Consider the following 19,170-nt stretch of genomic DNA (forward strand, 5'->3'; position numbering starts at 1 on the left):
GGCTTTTATTTCTTTCACCTTTTGGAGTTTTTTGGCATTTAAAGTTTAGGATTTTTTTTGGCTGTATGTTAATAAAGCTCACTTTAGTTTGTACTTCAGTTGGTTTGATTATTCCTCCTTCTAAGTGAGCGCACGAGGAAACATAACAAAAGACCTGTTTTGTTTTCTTTACTTCTTCTGATAGACATCAAGCTGTCAGTTTATTAACGCATTGCCTTCTAATAAAGTGTGTCTGGCTCTGTCCTGTTACCTACTTTAGCCAATATACTAATACAAAAACAGAAAATGTATTTGAAACTAAAGTTTATTCAAATGTCTCTGTAAAATAACATGATTACAACATGAGCCAACTATGCTGACTGCTTGAGACAGCACATCAAAAACTCTTCAACCCCCCCCCCCCCCCCCCCCCCCCCCCAAAGAAAAAAAAATCACCTGACGTCTTTCCCAAGATGACAACAACAAAACACATGTGCCACACCTACATTGGAAAAAAATGTGTTTATAGATCTGCTAACTTCCTCATCTTAATACAGAACAACCGGATTTGTTCAGGTGAGGTTCAGTCAGATCTGTTACCTGACAACATGTCTCCTGCTCACAGCTCGTTGCTTCTCCTCGTGATGCTTCTAGCACGTTCAGCAGAAGGTGAGTAACATTTTGTGTTAAAGTTGATGACATTATTAAATAAACGCTACATATATTTAGTAACCACACTGACCAACTTTGGCATTTACTTTTTTAGGAGCTCTTTATGGGTATGTGCAGATGCACTGTATAACTAGTTTTTATGATGGCCGTGATGCTGTGTATTTGGAGCAGTACAACTTTAACAAGAAGCTGCTGATGCAGTACAACAGCACTGTGGGGAAAATAGTTGGCTACACAGAAAGAACAATAAGACTTGCTGATGATCTCAATGAAATGAAGACGTTTTTGGACCACAGGGCATGGCTAACGAACCTCTGCAAAAAAAACATTCCTCTGGGACGCGGTCTCATGACTCCAGGTGATTGTCACACAGCACAACAGAAACTCTTACAGCTGAAGTCGATCATTTTGAGCAATCTTTGTGCTGTGGTTGTGTTTCCTTTTAGTTGAACCCTATGTAGTTCTGAGGTCAATTAAGTCAGAGGGCAGCAAACACCCAAGAGTCCTCGTCTGCAGTGTATACAACTTTTATCCCAAACAAATCCGAGTGACCTGGCTGAGGGACGGAAGGGAGACAACATCAGATGTGACGTCCACTGATGAGGTGTCCGATGGGAACTGGCTCCATCAGGTCCACTCTTATTTGGAGTTTACACCCACACCTGGAGAGAAGATTTCCTGCAGGGTGGAGCACGCCAGCCTCATGAGGCCCAAGCTGTATGACTGGGGTGAGGCAGGGTGGATGAGTTTAATTAAGTGTCTGTAAACTCCGATTACTGATAACGAGTTTAGATTCCTGCACACACACTAATGGAAATAAACATTAATGTTGTGTTTTCAGTGCCAGTACATGACTGGGGAGTGGAAAAGATCGCAGTTGGGACAGCAGGGGTGCTGCTGGGCCTGGTGTTTGTAGTTGCTGGAGTGATTTATTACAAAATGAATTCCGCTGGTGAGCAATTCATTTTGATTAAACACCAAAATCAACATCTAAATTCTTCATGATTGCCACTTATAAACAAGATTCTTTTACAAAATTGTTTCTGAGCAAGTCGTATTGTTTTATTTTTCCTGCAGTCCGAGTAGCGGTTCCAACTGAGGTATGTACTTGGATTTAATAAGATTTTTTTTGCCTCACTTTGTTTAAACATTTATGTGACTCAATAATCAATCTGTTCTGTAGGACGACACACTTTAGGTCAAACAGGCCTGTGGGAAATCAGTGAGAAGGTGATACGGGCTGAATGGAAACATCTGCGAGCTCTTATATAAATGTCTAAAACTGTATATTCATTATATATGACTATAATAAACCCAAAGTGTAATGCAGTACGGTTTCCATTTGTAGATGTTATGGTATAATATTGGCCGATCATTTTCGCACTCCTTTTAAGGCTGGTCTGAGCTCAGTGAGACAAAGCCCCAGACTCTGCTGTGTGTATCTATATTAAAGTGTTCTACAGTACACCTTACAGACATTTTAATACTTATTACGATGTTTTGAGAATTTTATTACAAATAAAGCGTGCTAAAAAAAGACAAACATGTTGGCTGGCTTTTTGCCAGGATGGTGCCTTTCTTTCCTTTTTTAAGCAATTCAGCTTTTCTATCCTTCTTAAGTTGCCAGAAATCTATTATAACAGCTTTTAGAAAGCCAGAAAATGTGGAAAGATTTATTTAAAATTTGAGTATGCAGAATGTAACTGCTGCTGATATTTGTAAATACTGGGATAAAAGCACACATACTTCTTCATTTGGAACTTAATCCCTTTCAGACTGTGTAAACAACCTGATTCAAAGTGAACGAAATTACCAACTCCCAGTACTTTGTCCAAAGTTTTCCAAAGGGCTTTAAAGCAACACTGTTGAGTTTCCTTCAACATTTTTGCACCTTTTTGCAGTAGGAGTCATTCCAGCATAATACATGTGTATTTAATGACATGCTAATCCAAAGGAATCTTCTTGAAAACAACAATGTCCACAGATACGGCAGAATATGTTGTAGGATTGTATACCAGCTAGACCTCTCCATCCCTCCAATCACTTGGCTTACAAACATAAACTGTAGCGGCCATCTTCACCAACACAGTCCAACATCAAACAGGCTCAAGAGTAAACGACATTGAGGCAAACAGTTTGTCACATTGCCTTGAGTCTTAAATCCCCTTTCAATAATCAGATCCTATACACTCATGTCTGGGTTCTTAGTTAGTTTCTTGTGTCTTCGATGGCATGACATCCTCTCATGGAATATTGCATGTCTGACGTATGATGGGAAGCAGGTCATGTGTAGTTCTCTGTGTGGTGCAGGCGGTGCAGATACACTCAGGCTATGGAGGAAGGGCCATTCACACTGATATGTGTGTTAAGTTGTCATCAAAATGACTTTATAAGCATTATTTTAAAACCACACAGTATCGCTTTGAGAGAAATGAAATCCTGCAGTCATAAAACGGCACCTCTCAACAGGCAGCAACACTAGCAGCAACTAGGGACAGTCATGTGTTAACAAAGGCACAGAAGAAGAAGCTATGAGCATTATAAATATCTGCCTTTGTAAATATTTTTGAGGACATAAATGCTCTTAGAGGTCAACAGTGCATTGTGTTGAGTAACAGTGGAAGGAACTGTTTCTCGTAACATGGAAACTCCACACTGAACTTTTAATCCCTGAATGACAGCTGCGGTCACCACACGATTTATAGCAGCAGTCACTTCCGCTTTGGGGACTTAGGCAACTTCTATATAACTATTACATTTTAAACCAGAGGAGGACCCGCTACAGGCCCTTGTCATGTGAGCACTGAATTCATTATTATAATTATTGATAGGTTAATCAAATTGTTTGCTTCAGAACACGCTGCAATGAATGTGATGAAGCGACATTCTTTGTGCTCATACTTGACACTGCTAAATGAGAACACAGACCGAAATGAAATAACAATGCAGCTAAATACTGCTCTCCTGCAAGACAGGTTAGACCACAGATACCATCAGGCTCATGCAACAAAGAGGTCTCTGAGCTTACTTTTGTTTTTGACGGTGCAGAGTTTCTGATAAACCACAAGCCCATTGTTATTTTTTTTGTCTAGTTAGATCGTTTTGTACACATTTTTGTCACATGGTTGTTGCTGGAACAGATTTATGGTTTCGTTTGTTCAGTATTCGACGACCTGCTGCTGGAACATGAGGTGCTCTGCTCTCATTCTCCTGATGCTCCACAGCATCAGTGCTTCACAAAGTAAGAATGACTTTTGTTGTTTAGTGACACAGATTTTGACTTTAACATTGCATGGATAATTTTCCTTCTTCCTTTTTAATCATGTTTTTCAGTCGCCCATGAAATTGACTATTTTGTGGGCTGCTCTGACAATGGCACAATTCAGGTGATGTTCGAACTTGATGATGAAGAAATTATGCACGTGGATTTTGAAAGAAATACAGTTGAATACACCGTGCCGAAATTATTTGTAACCGACCCCACTCAAGTGTTTGGACCTTTGAATGTATATAGAAACGCTATGAAAGGCAGGAGAGCGTGCGAAGGACTTCTGGTATTCTACATAGAGACCGAACACCCGACAGAAGTGAGAGGTAACCGTTATTTGTATGAATATGTATGCTCTGTTAACTTCAACACTGGTGTGACTGCTAAAATCTATGTTTCTGACTGTGTTTAGACCCTCCTGACAGCATCATGTATCCGGTAGAAGAAGTTGAGCCGGGAGTTCAAAACAGCCTCGTCTGCTTTGTCAATCATTTCTTCCCACCCTTTATCAAAGTCAGCTGGACCAAAAATGGCCTTCCAGTGTCAGAGGGGGTGTCATTTAGTCAATACCGTCCCAATAGTGACCAAACCTTCCACCAGTTCTCAACCCTGACCTTCACACCAAGTGAAGGTGACATTTACAGCTGCACTGTGGAGCATGAAGCGCTGGAGCGACCGTTGACAAGAATCTGGGGTGATTATTTTATATATCATCTTTAAAGGTGCAATATGTTTAGAAAAATAAGGTGTAGCATGTCCCTCTGAATTGGGGCTGGCACATGAACATCGGGGTGTGCTCGACAGACACTGCTGCAGCATAGACATTACAAATACACTCAGTCACTGGTAGATTTATTAGTTTAGACACTACATTTATTTCTTATTCCCTCTGGTGATATTCGTACTGGAACTACACAGTGGCATGCTCTGACATATAACTGACCCCAAGATGATATATTTACTAAAAATCTTACATATTGTACCTAACAACAACAAAATATTGGATTTAAAATGATTTATGCTCCTTTACAGAACTTGACTTCATTCATCAAAACAGTGGACCAGATGTTTTCTGTGGAGTGGGCCTGAGTCTGGGCTTACTGGGAGTTGCAGTGGGGACATTTCTGTTTGTTAAACGACTCTAGAAAACATAATTCATTGGTCTACAAAACCATCATGAAGATCAGTGGAATAAGAAACACAGAATAATTTCAGTGTGTGTTTTGGGAAATCCATGAGCTATGGGAGTGGCATTGATAATTCCTGCCTGATTTAATAATCAAATGTAGAGTGCACAAGCTGTAACACATCAAAACTTCCTATGACAGGTGTGTGTGCATCACCAGGTACCAGGCACATGTCATATTAACTTTAACTTTAAAGACACGAGAAGCATCTGCAGTGTCAGTATTTATTAAGAAGTCATTTTTATGTTAAGCTATTATTTTATTAATAAGAGTTCCTGCTGGGGTTTCTGTTCGCCTGCTTGATGTTTATTCAAACCTTAACATGTAAGAAGCTCTTGGGTATTTAACTGTTACATTGTGAAATAATTCTGTAGTTGTTTATTTTGTATTAACTATGTAAGGAGCAGCTGGGAAATGTTTTTTAAGCTCTAATGTTCAATATATGCATTACTCTCTGTAACATACCTAGTCAAAATATTAATGTGCTTTACTCCAATATAGCTGTAATTTACATTAAAACAATGTTAGTTAAATGCCTGCACCAGTTCTCGAATAAAACATTGAAAGATACTGAAGGTAACAATGGAGTCTGACATTCTCATGTGAATGCCTGCAAACACACCCACTTTTGGTTTTACTTCCTCATGTTCTGGCTACCCGACTGTTGCCTTCTTTATTTCTCTTCAGTAATTTGTCAGCATGAGTACTAAGAGCTTCTTGTCACTGGCACCGTTGCTGCTGCTGTTCTTTCCTGGAACACGTAAGTAACACTAAAAAAGCAGCTCTCATCATGCATTTGTGTCACAGTCATGATAGACAGAGTGTATACAGCCAAGGATTTGGATTCCTGCATGCAAACAGTTTCTAAACTTTAGATTCTGATGTGTGGAAAGGGTTAATAACCTGTTAATCATCTAATACTTGTTGATTTTACATTACAGGTGCGCACTTTGGTTACGGTTTGTGCCGTTGCCAGCTTACGTCCACACATGATGTTGTTTATCTGGAGCAAATCTACATGAACAAGGTGCTTCTGGGGGAGTACAACTCCACCTCGGGAAAGTTTGTTGGATACACGGAAAAAGCAAAGGAAATTACAGATGAACTCAACAGGAGCCAACATTTTCTGAAACAAGAAAAAAAGAATGAAGCAAAATGCAGAACCTATGTGGCTCTAGCGTATAATCTGCCTGTACACACAGGTGATTTGACTGCTAACAGTTTAAAAACTTTGATCATGCCTACATGACGTGAGAAAGTAAGAGGATAACAAAGAATGAAAAGCACATGACTAGGGTGGTTTTTAAACAGGTGTTGTTGCTGTGATACTGAGAGAGAGAAAAGAAACTCACTATCGTTGTTACTATTTTAAGTATTTGTGATCTAGTATTTAAAAAAATGAAGATTATGACAGCTTCAATGAACAGGAAGAGCACATTAGCAGCTATTATGGTTTAATTTGCACCAGTCAACATCATGTAACCAAAAGCTTAAACCTTTATGGCAAATGTCTTTGTTTTTTTAGTTGAGCCCTCTATAAAGCTGAGGTCGGTTAAAGCAGCAGATGGAAAACATCCAGGCATGCTCTCCTGCAGCGCGTATGACTTCTATCCCAAACAAATCAAACTGACGTGGCTGAGGGATGGGAAAGAGGAGACGTTTGGGGTGACATCCACTGAGGAGCTGTCCAATGGGAACTGGTTCTACCAGGTTCACTCTTTTCTGGAATTCATGCCCACACCTGGTGAGAAAATCACCTGTAGGGTGGAGCATGCCAGCCTCAGGAAACCCATGCTTTATGACTGGGGTAAGAGAGCGACAAAGAAAAGAGTCCTCCATCCATGAGGACATAAAGTAAACAACATTGTAAATCTAGTGTGTGTCCTTTTAGAGCCAATTACAGAGTCAGAGAAGAATAAGATTGCTGTTGGAGCAGCAGGTCTGCTGCTTGGTCTGGTTATTTTCCTCATTGGGCTGATCTTCTACCTGAAGAAACCTACAGGTGAGATATAGGCCAACATTAACCCCATGGGGTGAGGGAGTAGAGGGCTGAGAGTCAAAAATGTGCAACTACTTCTTAGTTTTTGTATCTATGTGTCTATATAAGACACATTTGTTAACTTAAAGGGAACTTTAAGATGGAATTTATCAAAAATGTTTTCCTTGACTGATTTTACAGCCATAGGAATGTACAGGGGAATTCAGGGGAAGTCGTATATTTCATGTTTCCAAAAGGAAATTTCCACTGAAACGCCCTAAAAGATCAGACTTCCAGCAAAGAACTCTTTTTGTGTCTAATTAAATTAGTTCATCATTCATTATATCATTGTCATTAAAAACACTGCATAATCTATTAACATGTAATGCTGATTGACTACATCCTGTAGTGTGTGTATTGTTACAGAATTAAATGTAATGCAACATACAAAGGTCATATCATGGTGACCTTTTTAACTAGCTAGTTTTCTCATCATTCGAAAAATCATTCTTCAATTATTGCCAAATACATATTTTGTGAGGTCATAGTGAAATTTATATACGTAAGCACAGACTGACCAACAGATGGACGGACTGAGGTCAATGGGATAATCTAACAGCATGAAGGAGAAAGATGTCTGTATTACAATGTCAAGGCACTACTGACGGAAAACGTGATGCTTCGTTAAACTTTCTATCACAGAGTCAAGGTCAATACTATCGGTCACGATTTCCACAGCTTTTTATCACACCAAATCATAATGACCTAAATATTAACAGTGTGTGACTCTGCTCTTCTTTTTGCTTTAATTCCAGGCCGGATGTTGGTGCCAACAAGTTACACTTACAAAACAAGCCAAGCACCTGAAGGAGAATCATCTGACTAAAATCAAAACAAAGGGAGTAAATAAAAGTTCTCACACACAGGTCAACAGGCGGCATATTTACTGTATAAAGACACTTGTGTTGTAATATTTAATATTTAGATCATAGTTGTTTGCTTCTGCCTTAATTTTGTTTGCTCTTGGAAATGTATTGTAAAAAAGGCTACATCATAAAAGAAGCATGTTGTTAGTGCACTGTTAAAATGAAGTTATCAAATATGATAAAATAATGTTTGATAAAATAAGTAGATAATGACTGTACAGTATGTAAAGCTACAGATACACACCAGCTTACTGTAATAGTGCTGTTTATCTGCTGATGAACTTATCCTGAACACACATTCGGCATGACCCAGGTTATGTTGACTTCTTTTTTAACCGTTCCTCTGTCTGCTGCCACTTTTATTTTCTTAAGTAAGTTAAATACAAATGAAGGTTAAAGTCAGACAATATCATTATTCTGGCTAAAAAAAAAGAAAAAGATTTGTGTTCCACTCATGTCAGCTTCACTGACTGCACTCAACTGTATGACTGAGCTGTGCAGCTGGAAAAAGATGCTCAACAGAGGGAAAATTCACTGGGAACACAGAGGGGGAGGAACTGTAGCACTTTACAGCACGCAGAAAGCTGTGGAAGCCCACATCCTACTCATTCATAAAGCGATAAGACAATATGTGTCCTCATAGATCCTCATTCTCCCCACATTTGAAACATGTATTTAGCTCAGCCTTCTCTAACAATAAAAATGTAGATCTGAAAAACTGAATCGTTTTTATTTTTTCATTACACTAAATATGTGTCATATGACCGACTTTCCTCTCTGCTCTCCCCTCTCCCTCTGTCTGTGGAGTAGCCCTCCGTGCTGTCTTACAGGCATGGGCTGGGATGCTACTGCTACGAATAGATTGTTAAATATACAATAATATTTTTTATAAAGAACACAAATTTAAAATATTTTTAAATTAACATTGAACCGTTTTTTAGGATTTCTTAGCAGTTGTAGATTTAGTTTACCACAGTAGCCTACTTTGTAAACAGAATGAACATTAAATAAATATATTTGCATTAATCAAAAGTAATGACGAACGCTTCAGCCCAGACATCACCACACTTTCCTTCTTTAAATCACATCCCTCTTTACAAAGATCGGACTTCGCGCTTCACCTTTATCTGTACGACAGCGCCCAGGGCGTAAAAACACATGGACCATGCTCCGACTGCGCCTGCGCAGTCTGAAATAATGAGTCGTTTTGGGTTTTATTTCATTTTTATCTTCTTATTGGTCAAAAGTCCGAGTTTGCTTCTGTTCTTATGTTTCGCCATTTATGTTTACATTCACTACAGGACGCGATGAAAACAAACCCGGTGATGGGAGTGAAACGGAACCATACGTGATCACAGCTGTTTAAATTTTGATTTCTCTCTATTTGTTTACAAACACGTCACGGGTCTGTCGTCCTTGTGTCCGTGGGTCTGAATGGCGTCAGACTGCAGTGATGGACTGTGCTGTTCCCGTCCCGGAGGTCGTCCCAAAAATCATGCCCGTATCGTGACGCTTACGTTACCGAGCAGCGATAAGACTCAGGAGACGCTTGATAAGACTCATTTAAACAGAGCCAGTCTGGACAGAGTCCGCCGAGAACGACCAGAGAGAAGGATCCAAACCAACTGGTAAGACTGAGAGATCTGATTTATATCAACTTTATACAAAGGAAGTGTTTTTGTTGACTAACTCCAGCAGGTAAATCCACCTCCACTTTTATTTACCTTAATTTATTCTACTGGAAATTAAAGACAATTAATCATAGCAATGTTTTAAACTTTAAGAATAAAATTCAACACCTTCATTTTCTTCCACTGCATCAATACTAACCAATACTAATGATTACACTTTATTATATTGTCAAACTTTTTCATTTCATTGCCAACAGAGAACCAATAATACACTGCTTGCTGATGTATAGTGGTGCTGCATGATATTTGCAATACTAACACTGTCCTGTGCATTTTGTGGTTTTAATATCATGTGTAATATCAAAATAGTCAGTGGTCATTTTGGGCCAATGTTTCATTTTAAAGTGACAAAATCAACATAAAATTAATATAAATCAGACTTTCTGTCGTTGAACTGATCATCCTTGTGTTTTGTTTTTATCTACAGTTCCTCTCTGACCACACTCAGCCAGTTGAACCGATGGGTCTCTTACTGTCACTTTTGCTGTACAGCAGATCAACAAACAACCCTCCTTTCTCTTCATCAGCTTTCCATCAGCTGGCTGTCCCAACCTCTTCTCGTCTTGCAGTCACTCTGAACTCCTCTTCCGTTTCTCCAGTCGACAGTCGCTCACACTGGAGCTCAGTCCACCGCTCTCCGCACTTCCAGTTGTCACCCTGCAAACAGGAAGTGACACGCTCACCCGCTGAGCTCAGCAGCGATGGAGTGAGGGCGGAGGTTGGGGTTAAGAGTGGGCTTCATATCTGGGAGGTGATGTGGAGTCCCACACACAGAGGGAGTCATGCTGTGATAGGTGTTTCAAGAAAAGACTGTCCTCTGCAGACCTCAGGGTACAATGTGCTGGTGGGTGGAGACTCACAGTCCTGGGGATGGGAGCTCACGACCAATCAGCTCTGGCATGATGGACGAATTCTGGGGCCATACCCCAGGAGGAGGAGGAGGAGGTGTTACTCTGATGATGCTGGGCTGCAGCCATCCACTGCACCATCCACAAAGGCAGCAGAAACACCTCTTCTTATTCCTGAGCAGGTCCTGCTGGTCCTGGATGCCGATGCAGGAACTCTTGGGTATGTTGTTGAGGGCATCTACCTAGGTGTTGCTTTTAAGGACCTCCCATGTGGGGTGGAGCTGTTCTCAGCTGTGAGCAGTGTGAGAGGAGGAGCCAGCATAGGACTACGGTACCTGAATGGCACCACCCGTGAGTATCATATGTTTACCAACAAAAGTAAAAAAATTATCAAACTATGACTAAAACTTCTTGTTTCTCTTTTGTTCTCAGGCGATCCCCCGGCCCTCATGTCTTTATGTGGACTGTCAATTCATCAGTCTTTAGGACAGCAAAGGCAGGATCAAAAGGACAAATTACCCCTGCCTCCTTTCCTCCAGTGCTACCTAGTCTCTAATTTTCATATGCACACACACACACACAATAGGGATACATTTACCAATCACTGCACTGCAAGGACTTACAATGCATTTCCTTTAATATGAAATCATGTCAATATAAATGTTATTATCACCAAGAGGTGTATTTATTGTTCATCTTATTTATTATAATTTATAATTTCATATGTCATATGTAAACACTGACAATGAACCAAGAAGGAATTTGAAAAAATTGTGAGCACTGTTGACTCCTTGTGTAACAATTAACTGTAATTTCAAAGTTATGTCTGTTGATATTTTGCTGACGTCTGATGTACCGTGAATCTCTTTTCAAACAAAGCAAATGTTCAACAGGTCAAAGTTATTATTATGTTTTTTCACTATAATTAAAAAATATTGTCACAACTTTTAGTAAGGTATTAAATATTATACTTATAAAATCTGTTTATCAGGGTTTTTTTTTTTTTTTTTTACAGCCTGTCTAGTCGTCATGACAACAGAAGGAGCTCTTACATAGTGGCGCACCTTAAATCAAGTTTCAGGAAAATAAGCTAAGCTAATGCTTAATAATTTATCAGCCTTCTCCTATAAATTCGAGTTTAACCACAGAAAGGCTCAGCAAATCATGTAGGTATATGTTGGCTAACTGTTAGCAGAAGTGTAGTTCTTTGGCTAAACGGAGCTAGCCTAACTAGCTTACATCGATTCACCTAACATTAGCTAGCTAATTTTAGCAACTATACAATATTCAGCGAATCAGATATCAAGTCGAAGTCAGTGTGTAGTGACAGAACTTTAAGGAATAATAATGTATGCTTTTGCTGCCACCTTTTGGCAGGCTTTGGCTTGGTTTACCTATGTCTTTGCAACTTCGCTGTTTTGCTAAACTGCTTTTATAGCTTATTGTATGAGCCCCGTCCCTGAGAGGCCTCTGAAAACCCCGGAGACCATAACAGAGCTAAAAGAGTGTGGATACTGGACTACGAGGCGAGAACTACAACTACAAATGAGCACTGAATTACCTCAATACGACTGGTCCTTCTTAACGTGAATCGTCATGGCAGCTGCTCTGGAAAATCTCACAGGAGAAGGAATTTTTGGTGAAACTGGCCTTAATGGTGATGACGAAGAGGAGGAAGACTCGCCTGCAGTAAGTTCAGATGGTCACACTCACTGGCAGAGTAGTTGATATGTCAAATGCACCGTCTTGTCTCTTTTTATAGGTTTTACTGAGTGTTTTGGTTCAGCATGGGCAGGTGGGCCTCTGTTTTTATGACAGTGGAAATTCATCATTACACTACATGGCGGACACTTCTGATAACTACGATCTCCACCTGCTGGCCAGAGGTAAACAATACACCTGACCTAAAATTTCAGTGACCTAAAATTATACTGACCATAAACAAGCCTTACATTCACTTACACCATTTTTCTTTTTTCTATTGTTCAGTCATTCAGGAAGTTAGTCCCCGTGTCATAATTACTAGTGCAAAGCAGGAGAACTGCATGACTCGCTACCTGCAGCAACTGGGTGAGTCCAGTAGAATAAAATGAAAAAGAAAATCCTAGACAGGTTTGTTTAGATGATGTTTGGGACAAGTAGTTTCTGGGTCAAGGAAATGAAATGAGATTAAGGATGTTTGACACTGTAGTCAGTTTGTGTGATAAGGCAGAGGACTCACTTTTTTTTCTAAACTGGACTTTATTGTGTCCCAGGTTCAGATCCACGCTACAAACCAGAGGTTGTCACTTATCCAAATGTGGACTTTGGTAAAAAAAAAACACATCCATTATATATTAATCTCTACACAACATGTTGTAGGATTTTCCCTCAAACAGCGCTTAATTTTGCTTCCATTTATTTTGAATGTTGCAGGTCTGGAGGTTGTTAAGCAGAGGCTACTTTCTGCCCATCTACCCTTCCTCCCTGCTGGCATTGCAGAACAAGACAAACTGTGCTACCTCTCCTCCTGTATCTGCTTTGACTCGCCCCTGATGGTGAGTCAGCTGTCTGCATATCATCATGTCTGACAGTCAATGGCGCTGCAGGAGCTGATCACGAACTGTCCATCATTTTCTTGTATTTGAATGTGTGTGTGTGGGTGTGTGTGTGTGTGGGTGTGTGTGTGCATCCATTGGTTAGCTGAGGGCAGTGGGTGCTCTGCTAAAATGTCTGGACAGGAGGAGAGTGGGAGTGGAGCTGGAAGACAGCAGTGTTGGAGTTCCAATCCTACAGTTTCACGCCTACACACTGTGAGACGCATGAATGTAGAGACGCGCACACACACACACACACACACACACACACACACAAATACACACAAGACTGTGATTACACATTTTCCACAATGTGGACCTTGACTGAGGAATTTAATTAGAAATGAATTTTGAATGATCTGTATTTAGCCACACTGGTTTTTGGTCTGCCAGATATGCCACACTGGGATGCATTCATGGCACTGTGTTTTTATAATATAGTGTACATATTGTGTGTCTACCAGCAAACCAAACCTGCATAAATTGATTCAGAAGTTTTCATGAATGAAAAGTCTTGCTTCTCTAAAGTGGTCATTGTTTTATCTCGTTATAGTAAAGGTGTGGTGCACATAGACAGAGACACTTACAGGTATGTCTTCCAGCTGAGTTTCCTATATAGGCAAGCTCTCTGTACAACATACTATATCGTATAATGGCTGACGGTGACCTCTGGCTTTCTTTATATTATTTTAGTGTATTGCAGATTTTCAAATCTGAGCTCCACCCGTCGGTGTATAAACTGCAGTCAGGTGAAAAGGAGGGACTCAGTCTTTATGGTATGCAACTCAGTAAGTAGTCCAGTATTGTTCTCTCTTATAGTGCTTACCATAACATGCTTGTTCTTTTGTGTATCACAGGGATACTGAATCGCTGTAAGTGCAAGTTTGGTTCCAAACTGCTACGGTGAGCAACAAATTTGACCCCCCCCCCCTTTTTTTTACAATAATGGCTTCATTTAATAAAAATAAACATTAGAATGACATGGGTGTAATCATTATTATTAGGCACAGCACAGTTTTGTCAGGGAAAAAATGTTTTATTCACAAGGTTTATATGCAGCTGATTGAATATATGAAAACAACGAATATGTCCCATCTGTTCTGATATAACACATATTCTTTTTATGGCACTGTGACCAATGATAACATGATGATAATAAGTGGCATCCTCTCTTCTTTCAGTCAGTGGTTTCTGCGTCCCACGCAGGACCTGGCAGTGATACACAGAAGGCAGGAAGCGATACGTTTCTTCACATCACCTCGAAATTCAGATGCTCTCAACACCCTGCAGTCCTCCTTACGGAACCTCAGAGACATACCAGTAACATGACTGCCTATTATTTTTTAACATTTCTTCCATATAAGCGGAACCATTCGTCACCTGAACACCATTATCATGTCATTCACCTAAAGCCAGTTTACATCTGTGTGTTGTCTGTCACTGGTAGACTCTTCTGCGCCGTATGTCTCTGTCTCACACCAAAGTGACTGACTGGCAGGGTCTCTACAAGGTTGGCACTTCGGTATAGTGTTGGTATTAAGTACATATTTTGTGATTTTTGACAAAACGGTGTGTCTGTGTGTGTTTATCAGACGGTCTACAGTGCAGTGTGTATTAGAGACACAGTGCGGCAGCTGCCTCAATCCATTCAGCTGTTCCATGATATCAGTGAAGGGTTTTCTGATGACCTCCACTACATCGCCTCCCTTATCAGCCGAGTTGTGAGTTCCTCTGGTTAAGTTGTCCACAGCACAGTTATGTCACCCACAGTTAGAGAGCTTCTCTGGTGTTTTTCACTGCACACAGTACTTGTGATGACCTAGGTTTGACAATATCTCTGCTCCGATACCTGTAGGTTGATTTTGAATCTAGCTTAGCAGAGAACCGCTTCACTATCAAACCGAATGTGGACCCTGCTATTGATGAGAGTAAGTGCATGTTTAAGTTCTGAGGCCATGTGACCTTTATGCTGGTTGATCTCATAATTACAGTCTTCCTTTGTCAGAGAAGAGGAGGATGATGGGGCTGTCTGACTTCCTGACAAATGTTGCCAGAAGAGAGCTTGAACACCTGGATGCCCGAATCCCCTCCTGCTGCGTCATCTACATCCCTCTGGTTTCATTTTTACTCTAAACAGCTACTGGCATCAATATATGAGCTGCTTGGTTTAATGCATGAGATAGTAAAACCATACAGAAATCTGCTGTCATACATCAGTGTATACCTCTCGTTACAGATTGGATTCCTGCTCTCTGTGCCTCGGCTGCCTAGCATGGTGGAAAAAGAGGATTTTGAGATAGAGGGGCTTGATTTCATGGTGTGTTTATGATGCTGTCTGAGGGGAACATTGCTTATATGGTGTTGTGGTCTGCATTATCTCTGTGTTTCTATTCCTGCTGTTGTGTTTATGTGGGCTAGTTTCTATCAGAGGACCGACTGCACTATCGCAGCCAGAGAACCAGAGAGCTAGACAGCCTCCTAGGGGACCTTCACTGTGACATTAGAGGTGTTCTATTTATTCTTCTTTCCCCCATAAAACTGTCATCTGACAGGTGTTCTCCTGGTATTGTTCCTGACATTCATTCAGTGTGATTCCTAAGACACTTTGCTGATGATACAGTGCATGTCCGGTTTTTCAGACATGGAGATAGCAGTGATGACACAGTTGCAGAACACGATCCTCGAGAGGAGCGCTTGTCTTTATAAGGTTGGTGTTCATCACTTGGCACTGACTGGTTTCAGTGTGTAAAAATGACTCCCACTCAGTTAATATGCTCACACGCATCAGTGCCTGTAATGTGTGTAGGTGGGGGTTAGTTGTGATTAACTTGTTTTTGTAGGATGTTCATTTTCATTATGCAACAGGTCCTGATCCCGTGACAATTTCTAAACTGCTGTGATATCATATATATACAATTCTGAGATATATATATATATAGTTCCCATCTCATCAGGCCACCATTGCAAGATATTAAGTGTGTTTGCTGTGTGTGGTGATCAGGTTCTGGATCTTATAGCTGAGCTGGACTGTCTGATGGCTTTGAGTATTGCCTCCCAAGAGTACAGCTACACTTCACCCAAGCTAGCCAGCCACAGGAAGATAACAGTCACACAGGGCCGGTAGGCTCTCACATGCTAGATGAAAATGATCATTGCATAATGAAGTTGTACATTTGTATATTTAATGTTTTGTTTTCCAGACACCCTCTGTTGGAGCTGTGCTCTCCTGTGTTTGTGCCCAACTCCTTTCAGAGTTTAGAGTCAGGGGGCAGAGTCAAGATCATCACAGGCCCCAACTCATCTGGCAAGAGCATTTACCTCAAACAGGTAGCCTCTGACTACAAGTATTTCGATCACAGGCGCAATAATAAACTCATTCTGGTTTTATATGTATTGGCAGTTTCCCTTCCACCACCTGTTTGTTCCGACATGATATTTCAAATTTTGTGTTGATTTTGACAGGTTGGCTTGATTGTGTTCATGGCTCTGATTGGCTCAGATGTGCCAGCAAAGGAAGCAGAGATCGGTCTGGTGGACGGGATCTACACCCGTATACAAAGCAGAGAGTCTGTGTCTGTGGGCCTCAGCACCTTTTTGATAGACCTCAACCAGGCATGTCACACACACTCATACACCTTTAAGCACACAAGTTTTGTGTGTGTGTGAGTGTGAAAATAAAATATATGAACTTCCAACACTGCTGTCCTATAGCTCCACTCCCACTCCCCAACTGTCAAGGTTTTTTTTAATGAACTAACTACTGCCTACAACCCTCACATAACAATAAAACAACAGCATCTAGTATAATGGGTTGTGTCTCTATTCTCCAGATGGCCCAGGCTCTTAACAGCAGTACTGGCAACTCATTAGTCCTCATCGATGAATTTGGAAAAGGAACTAACACAGTAAGAGGAACACACTTTGTGAATTACATGTAAATGTTTTTACATAACAAGGTCACATTGTGTCATTAATGTGAAGCACCTGAAACCAGTTCCAACCAATATTGTTCAGTTTAAAGCTGCAGCACAAACAGACCCTGAGATCAGCCCAACATGTGTCACCTATTAGCAAGAAAATAGCAGCAGCTGTTTAGAGAGATACAGAAGAGTCTGTATGTGCAGCTTACAAGCAATTTATGGGACTATTACAGCCACATTAAGTGAGTGACTGTAATAGCTGTTATATATATGAAACCATGTCTGATAAATAACATACCGGTGTATATATATATATATATATATATATATATATATATATGTACAGTTTAGATAACTGGGCGGAGGAGAGGTAAATTCCCAGAGTTTCATCTATCTCAGTCTGTCAGGTTACTCTGGAGAGGGACGGGAAAGGTCCAAAGCAATTATATTTATCTAAAGAGGAACATTGGTTTCAGCAAAGGAGTTTATTTAAATATCGTACTTGCACTTTGGACATGTTTGATGTTTGATGTTATGTGTGTGTGGAAGATACTTTTTCAGCTTAAATGAATGCTGTATGTTTAATCAGCATGATGCCTCAATATTGAGTATGTGGCATGTCTATTACCAGTCTATCACAAGCTGTAGTAGTAGTAGTAGTTGTGCTTAAGCCAATCAAAGTGAAAGGAGGGCATCTGGTGGATAAACCCTTTTATTTACAGACTAGAAGCTCTTAAAGATAATTGGTTTACTCTATGTCAGGCTATCATGTAAAGAGCTTAACTTGGAAGAAGACTGGAAACTTTGGCCATTAGTAGCTTCATCCTTGCCTGTTTTTCTGTAGGTGGATGGGCTGTCTTTGCTCGCTGCATCGATCTCTTATTGGCTCAGTAAGACCCTGGTGGATGTTCCTCATGTCCTGTTGGCCACCAACTTCCACAGTGTGCTGCAGCTGGGCCTGCTTCCATCCTCTAGCCTGCTGTCTCTTCTGGTACTGATTGAGCATACTCAGTGATAAAATATAAACACATGTGTTCATGTTCAACAAGGTTTGATGACAGTAAACTATGGAATAATGTTAACAGCAGAAACGTCCAACTGACCAGTTATATAACAAGACTCCACTTCAGATTTGTTTTGCTTCATTTCATAAGTATGACTAAGCGTTTGTGTATCTGTATGTATGTGTGTGTTAGACTCTAGAGACAGCAGTGGATGGAGATGAGTTGGTGTTTCTGTACCAACTAAAGGAAGGGATCTGTCAGTCCAGCTATGCTGCCAACATCGCTACTCTGGCAGGCCTGCCAACTTGCCTTGTACAGAGAGGAGTGGAGGTAAACACACACACTAATACACAGAGAGGCATGCTCACAGACTGATGACTAACTGTGTTTTTGTGCTTGTTGAGGTGTCTGAATTGTACAGGACAGGAAGGCCCATCAAGCGTCCTGACAAAGCATCATCGGACGAGCAGGAAAAGAGGTTTGTTGAACTGTAACTGCACAGACGGGCAAGAAAGAAGCCCACAATAATGAGCAGGGTGTGAGATGTTTGTGTGTGCGTGTGTCTGGCAGGTACACAGCCATAGTGGACAGGTTCCTGAGTCTTAATCTGGATGACAAAGATTTGGATCTGCACGGTTTCATGAAAGATGAGCTCCTGCCCTCTGCTGGAGAGTTGCTGAAACACAGCTGAGCTGGGCTGCTGCTGCAGACAGGCTTCTACACCACCATGGTCAGTTTGTTCCCTCCTTCCTGAATGTTCTGGGTGCGTTTGAGGAGAAAGCAGGCTTTTATGAGGTTTGCCTGCAGAGAGGGTATATAGTAGTAGGTATACAGAATACATAACAAGAACACTGTTACAGTTATGGAAACATTTATTATCATCCATATGTTGCAAAAAGTAGCAAAAGAATAGAATATTATAAAGACTAGAAACAAAAAGATTATTTTGTGTAATCACATTTTTTTGTGTAAAATAAAATAGAAATGTTTTGAATAAATTAATATATTTTGCCCCTAATTACCTAGTGTCTCTCTTCATTTGTTTGTTTGTTTGTCTTCATTTGTCAAATTCTGTAGAGCTGGGATTTTTTCCTCACCATATGGTGGAAGTCTGTTAAGCA

At 40.5% G+C, this 19,170-nt stretch overlaps 4 protein-coding genes across 5 annotated transcripts; all 4 read left to right on the top strand.

The window, feature by feature from the left end:
* Positions 1 to 550: 550 nt before the first annotated feature.
* Positions 551 to 8,683, top strand: LOC114448368 (uncharacterized). The gene is made up of 11 exons (XM_028425287.1): positions 551 to 648; positions 746 to 1,009; positions 1,098 to 1,379; positions 1,493 to 1,603; positions 1,729 to 1,751; positions 3,792 to 3,892; positions 5,805 to 5,866; positions 6,048 to 6,308; positions 6,632 to 6,913; positions 6,998 to 7,108; positions 7,900 to 8,683. Exons 1-11 carry the CDS (start codon positions 588 to 590, stop codon positions 7,968 to 7,970), a joined length of 1,629 nt encoding a protein of 542 aa, XP_028281088.1. The 5' UTR covers positions 551 to 587; the 3' UTR covers positions 7,971 to 8,683.
* On the top strand, positions 3,303 to 5,686 carry LOC114448012 (RLA class II histocompatibility antigen, DP alpha-1 chain-like). Of its 2 annotated transcripts, XM_028424617.1 has the most exons (5): positions 3,303 to 3,447; positions 3,814 to 3,892; positions 3,985 to 4,245; positions 4,332 to 4,613; positions 4,952 to 5,686. In XM_028424617.1, the coding sequence occupies exons 2-5, from the start codon at positions 3,838 to 3,840 to the stop codon at positions 5,062 to 5,064; spliced, it is 711 nt and encodes a 236-aa protein (XP_028280418.1). In that variant the 5' UTR covers positions 3,303 to 3,447; positions 3,814 to 3,837; the 3' UTR covers positions 5,065 to 5,686. The 2 variants fall into 2 exon arrangements, with proteins under 2 accessions (XP_028280418.1, XP_028280417.1); XM_028424616.1 differs by lacking the exon at positions 3,303 to 3,447 and having other exon boundaries at positions 3,459 to 3,892.
* Positions 8,684 to 9,326: 643 nt separating the features above from the next.
* LOC114448369 (SPRY domain-containing SOCS box protein 4) lies at positions 9,327 to 11,193 on the top strand. Its single transcript, XM_028425288.1, has 3 exons — positions 9,327 to 9,638; positions 10,129 to 10,900; positions 10,982 to 11,193. The coding sequence occupies exons 2-3, from the start codon at positions 10,162 to 10,164 to the stop codon at positions 11,191 to 11,193; spliced, it is 951 nt and encodes a 316-aa protein (XP_028281089.1). The 5' UTR covers positions 9,327 to 9,638; positions 10,129 to 10,161.
* A 952-nt stretch (positions 11,194 to 12,145) lies between these two features.
* Positions 12,146 to 18,740, top strand: msh5 (mutS homolog 5). The gene is given in 25 exon segments (XM_028425462.1): positions 12,146 to 12,238; positions 12,312 to 12,435; positions 12,539 to 12,619; positions 12,805 to 12,858; positions 12,965 to 13,086; positions 13,232 to 13,341; positions 13,679 to 13,714; positions 13,819 to 13,901; positions 13,983 to 14,028; positions 14,307 to 14,494; positions 14,577 to 14,635; positions 14,718 to 14,846; positions 14,981 to 15,053; positions 15,131 to 15,240; positions 15,362 to 15,442; positions 15,544 to 15,631; positions 15,765 to 15,832; positions 16,127 to 16,245; positions 16,326 to 16,452; positions 16,588 to 16,737; positions 16,956 to 17,030; positions 17,890 to 18,036; positions 18,242 to 18,379; positions 18,454 to 18,527; positions 18,620 to 18,740. Coding segments are annotated over 25 exon segments (2,496 nt in total).
* Positions 18,741 to 19,170: the final 430 nt, after the last annotated feature.

This window comes from Parambassis ranga, chromosome 16, assembly GCF_900634625.1.
Source record: "Parambassis ranga chromosome 16, fParRan2.1, whole genome shotgun sequence".
NCBI lineage: Eukaryota > Metazoa > Chordata > Actinopteri > Ambassidae > Parambassis > Parambassis ranga.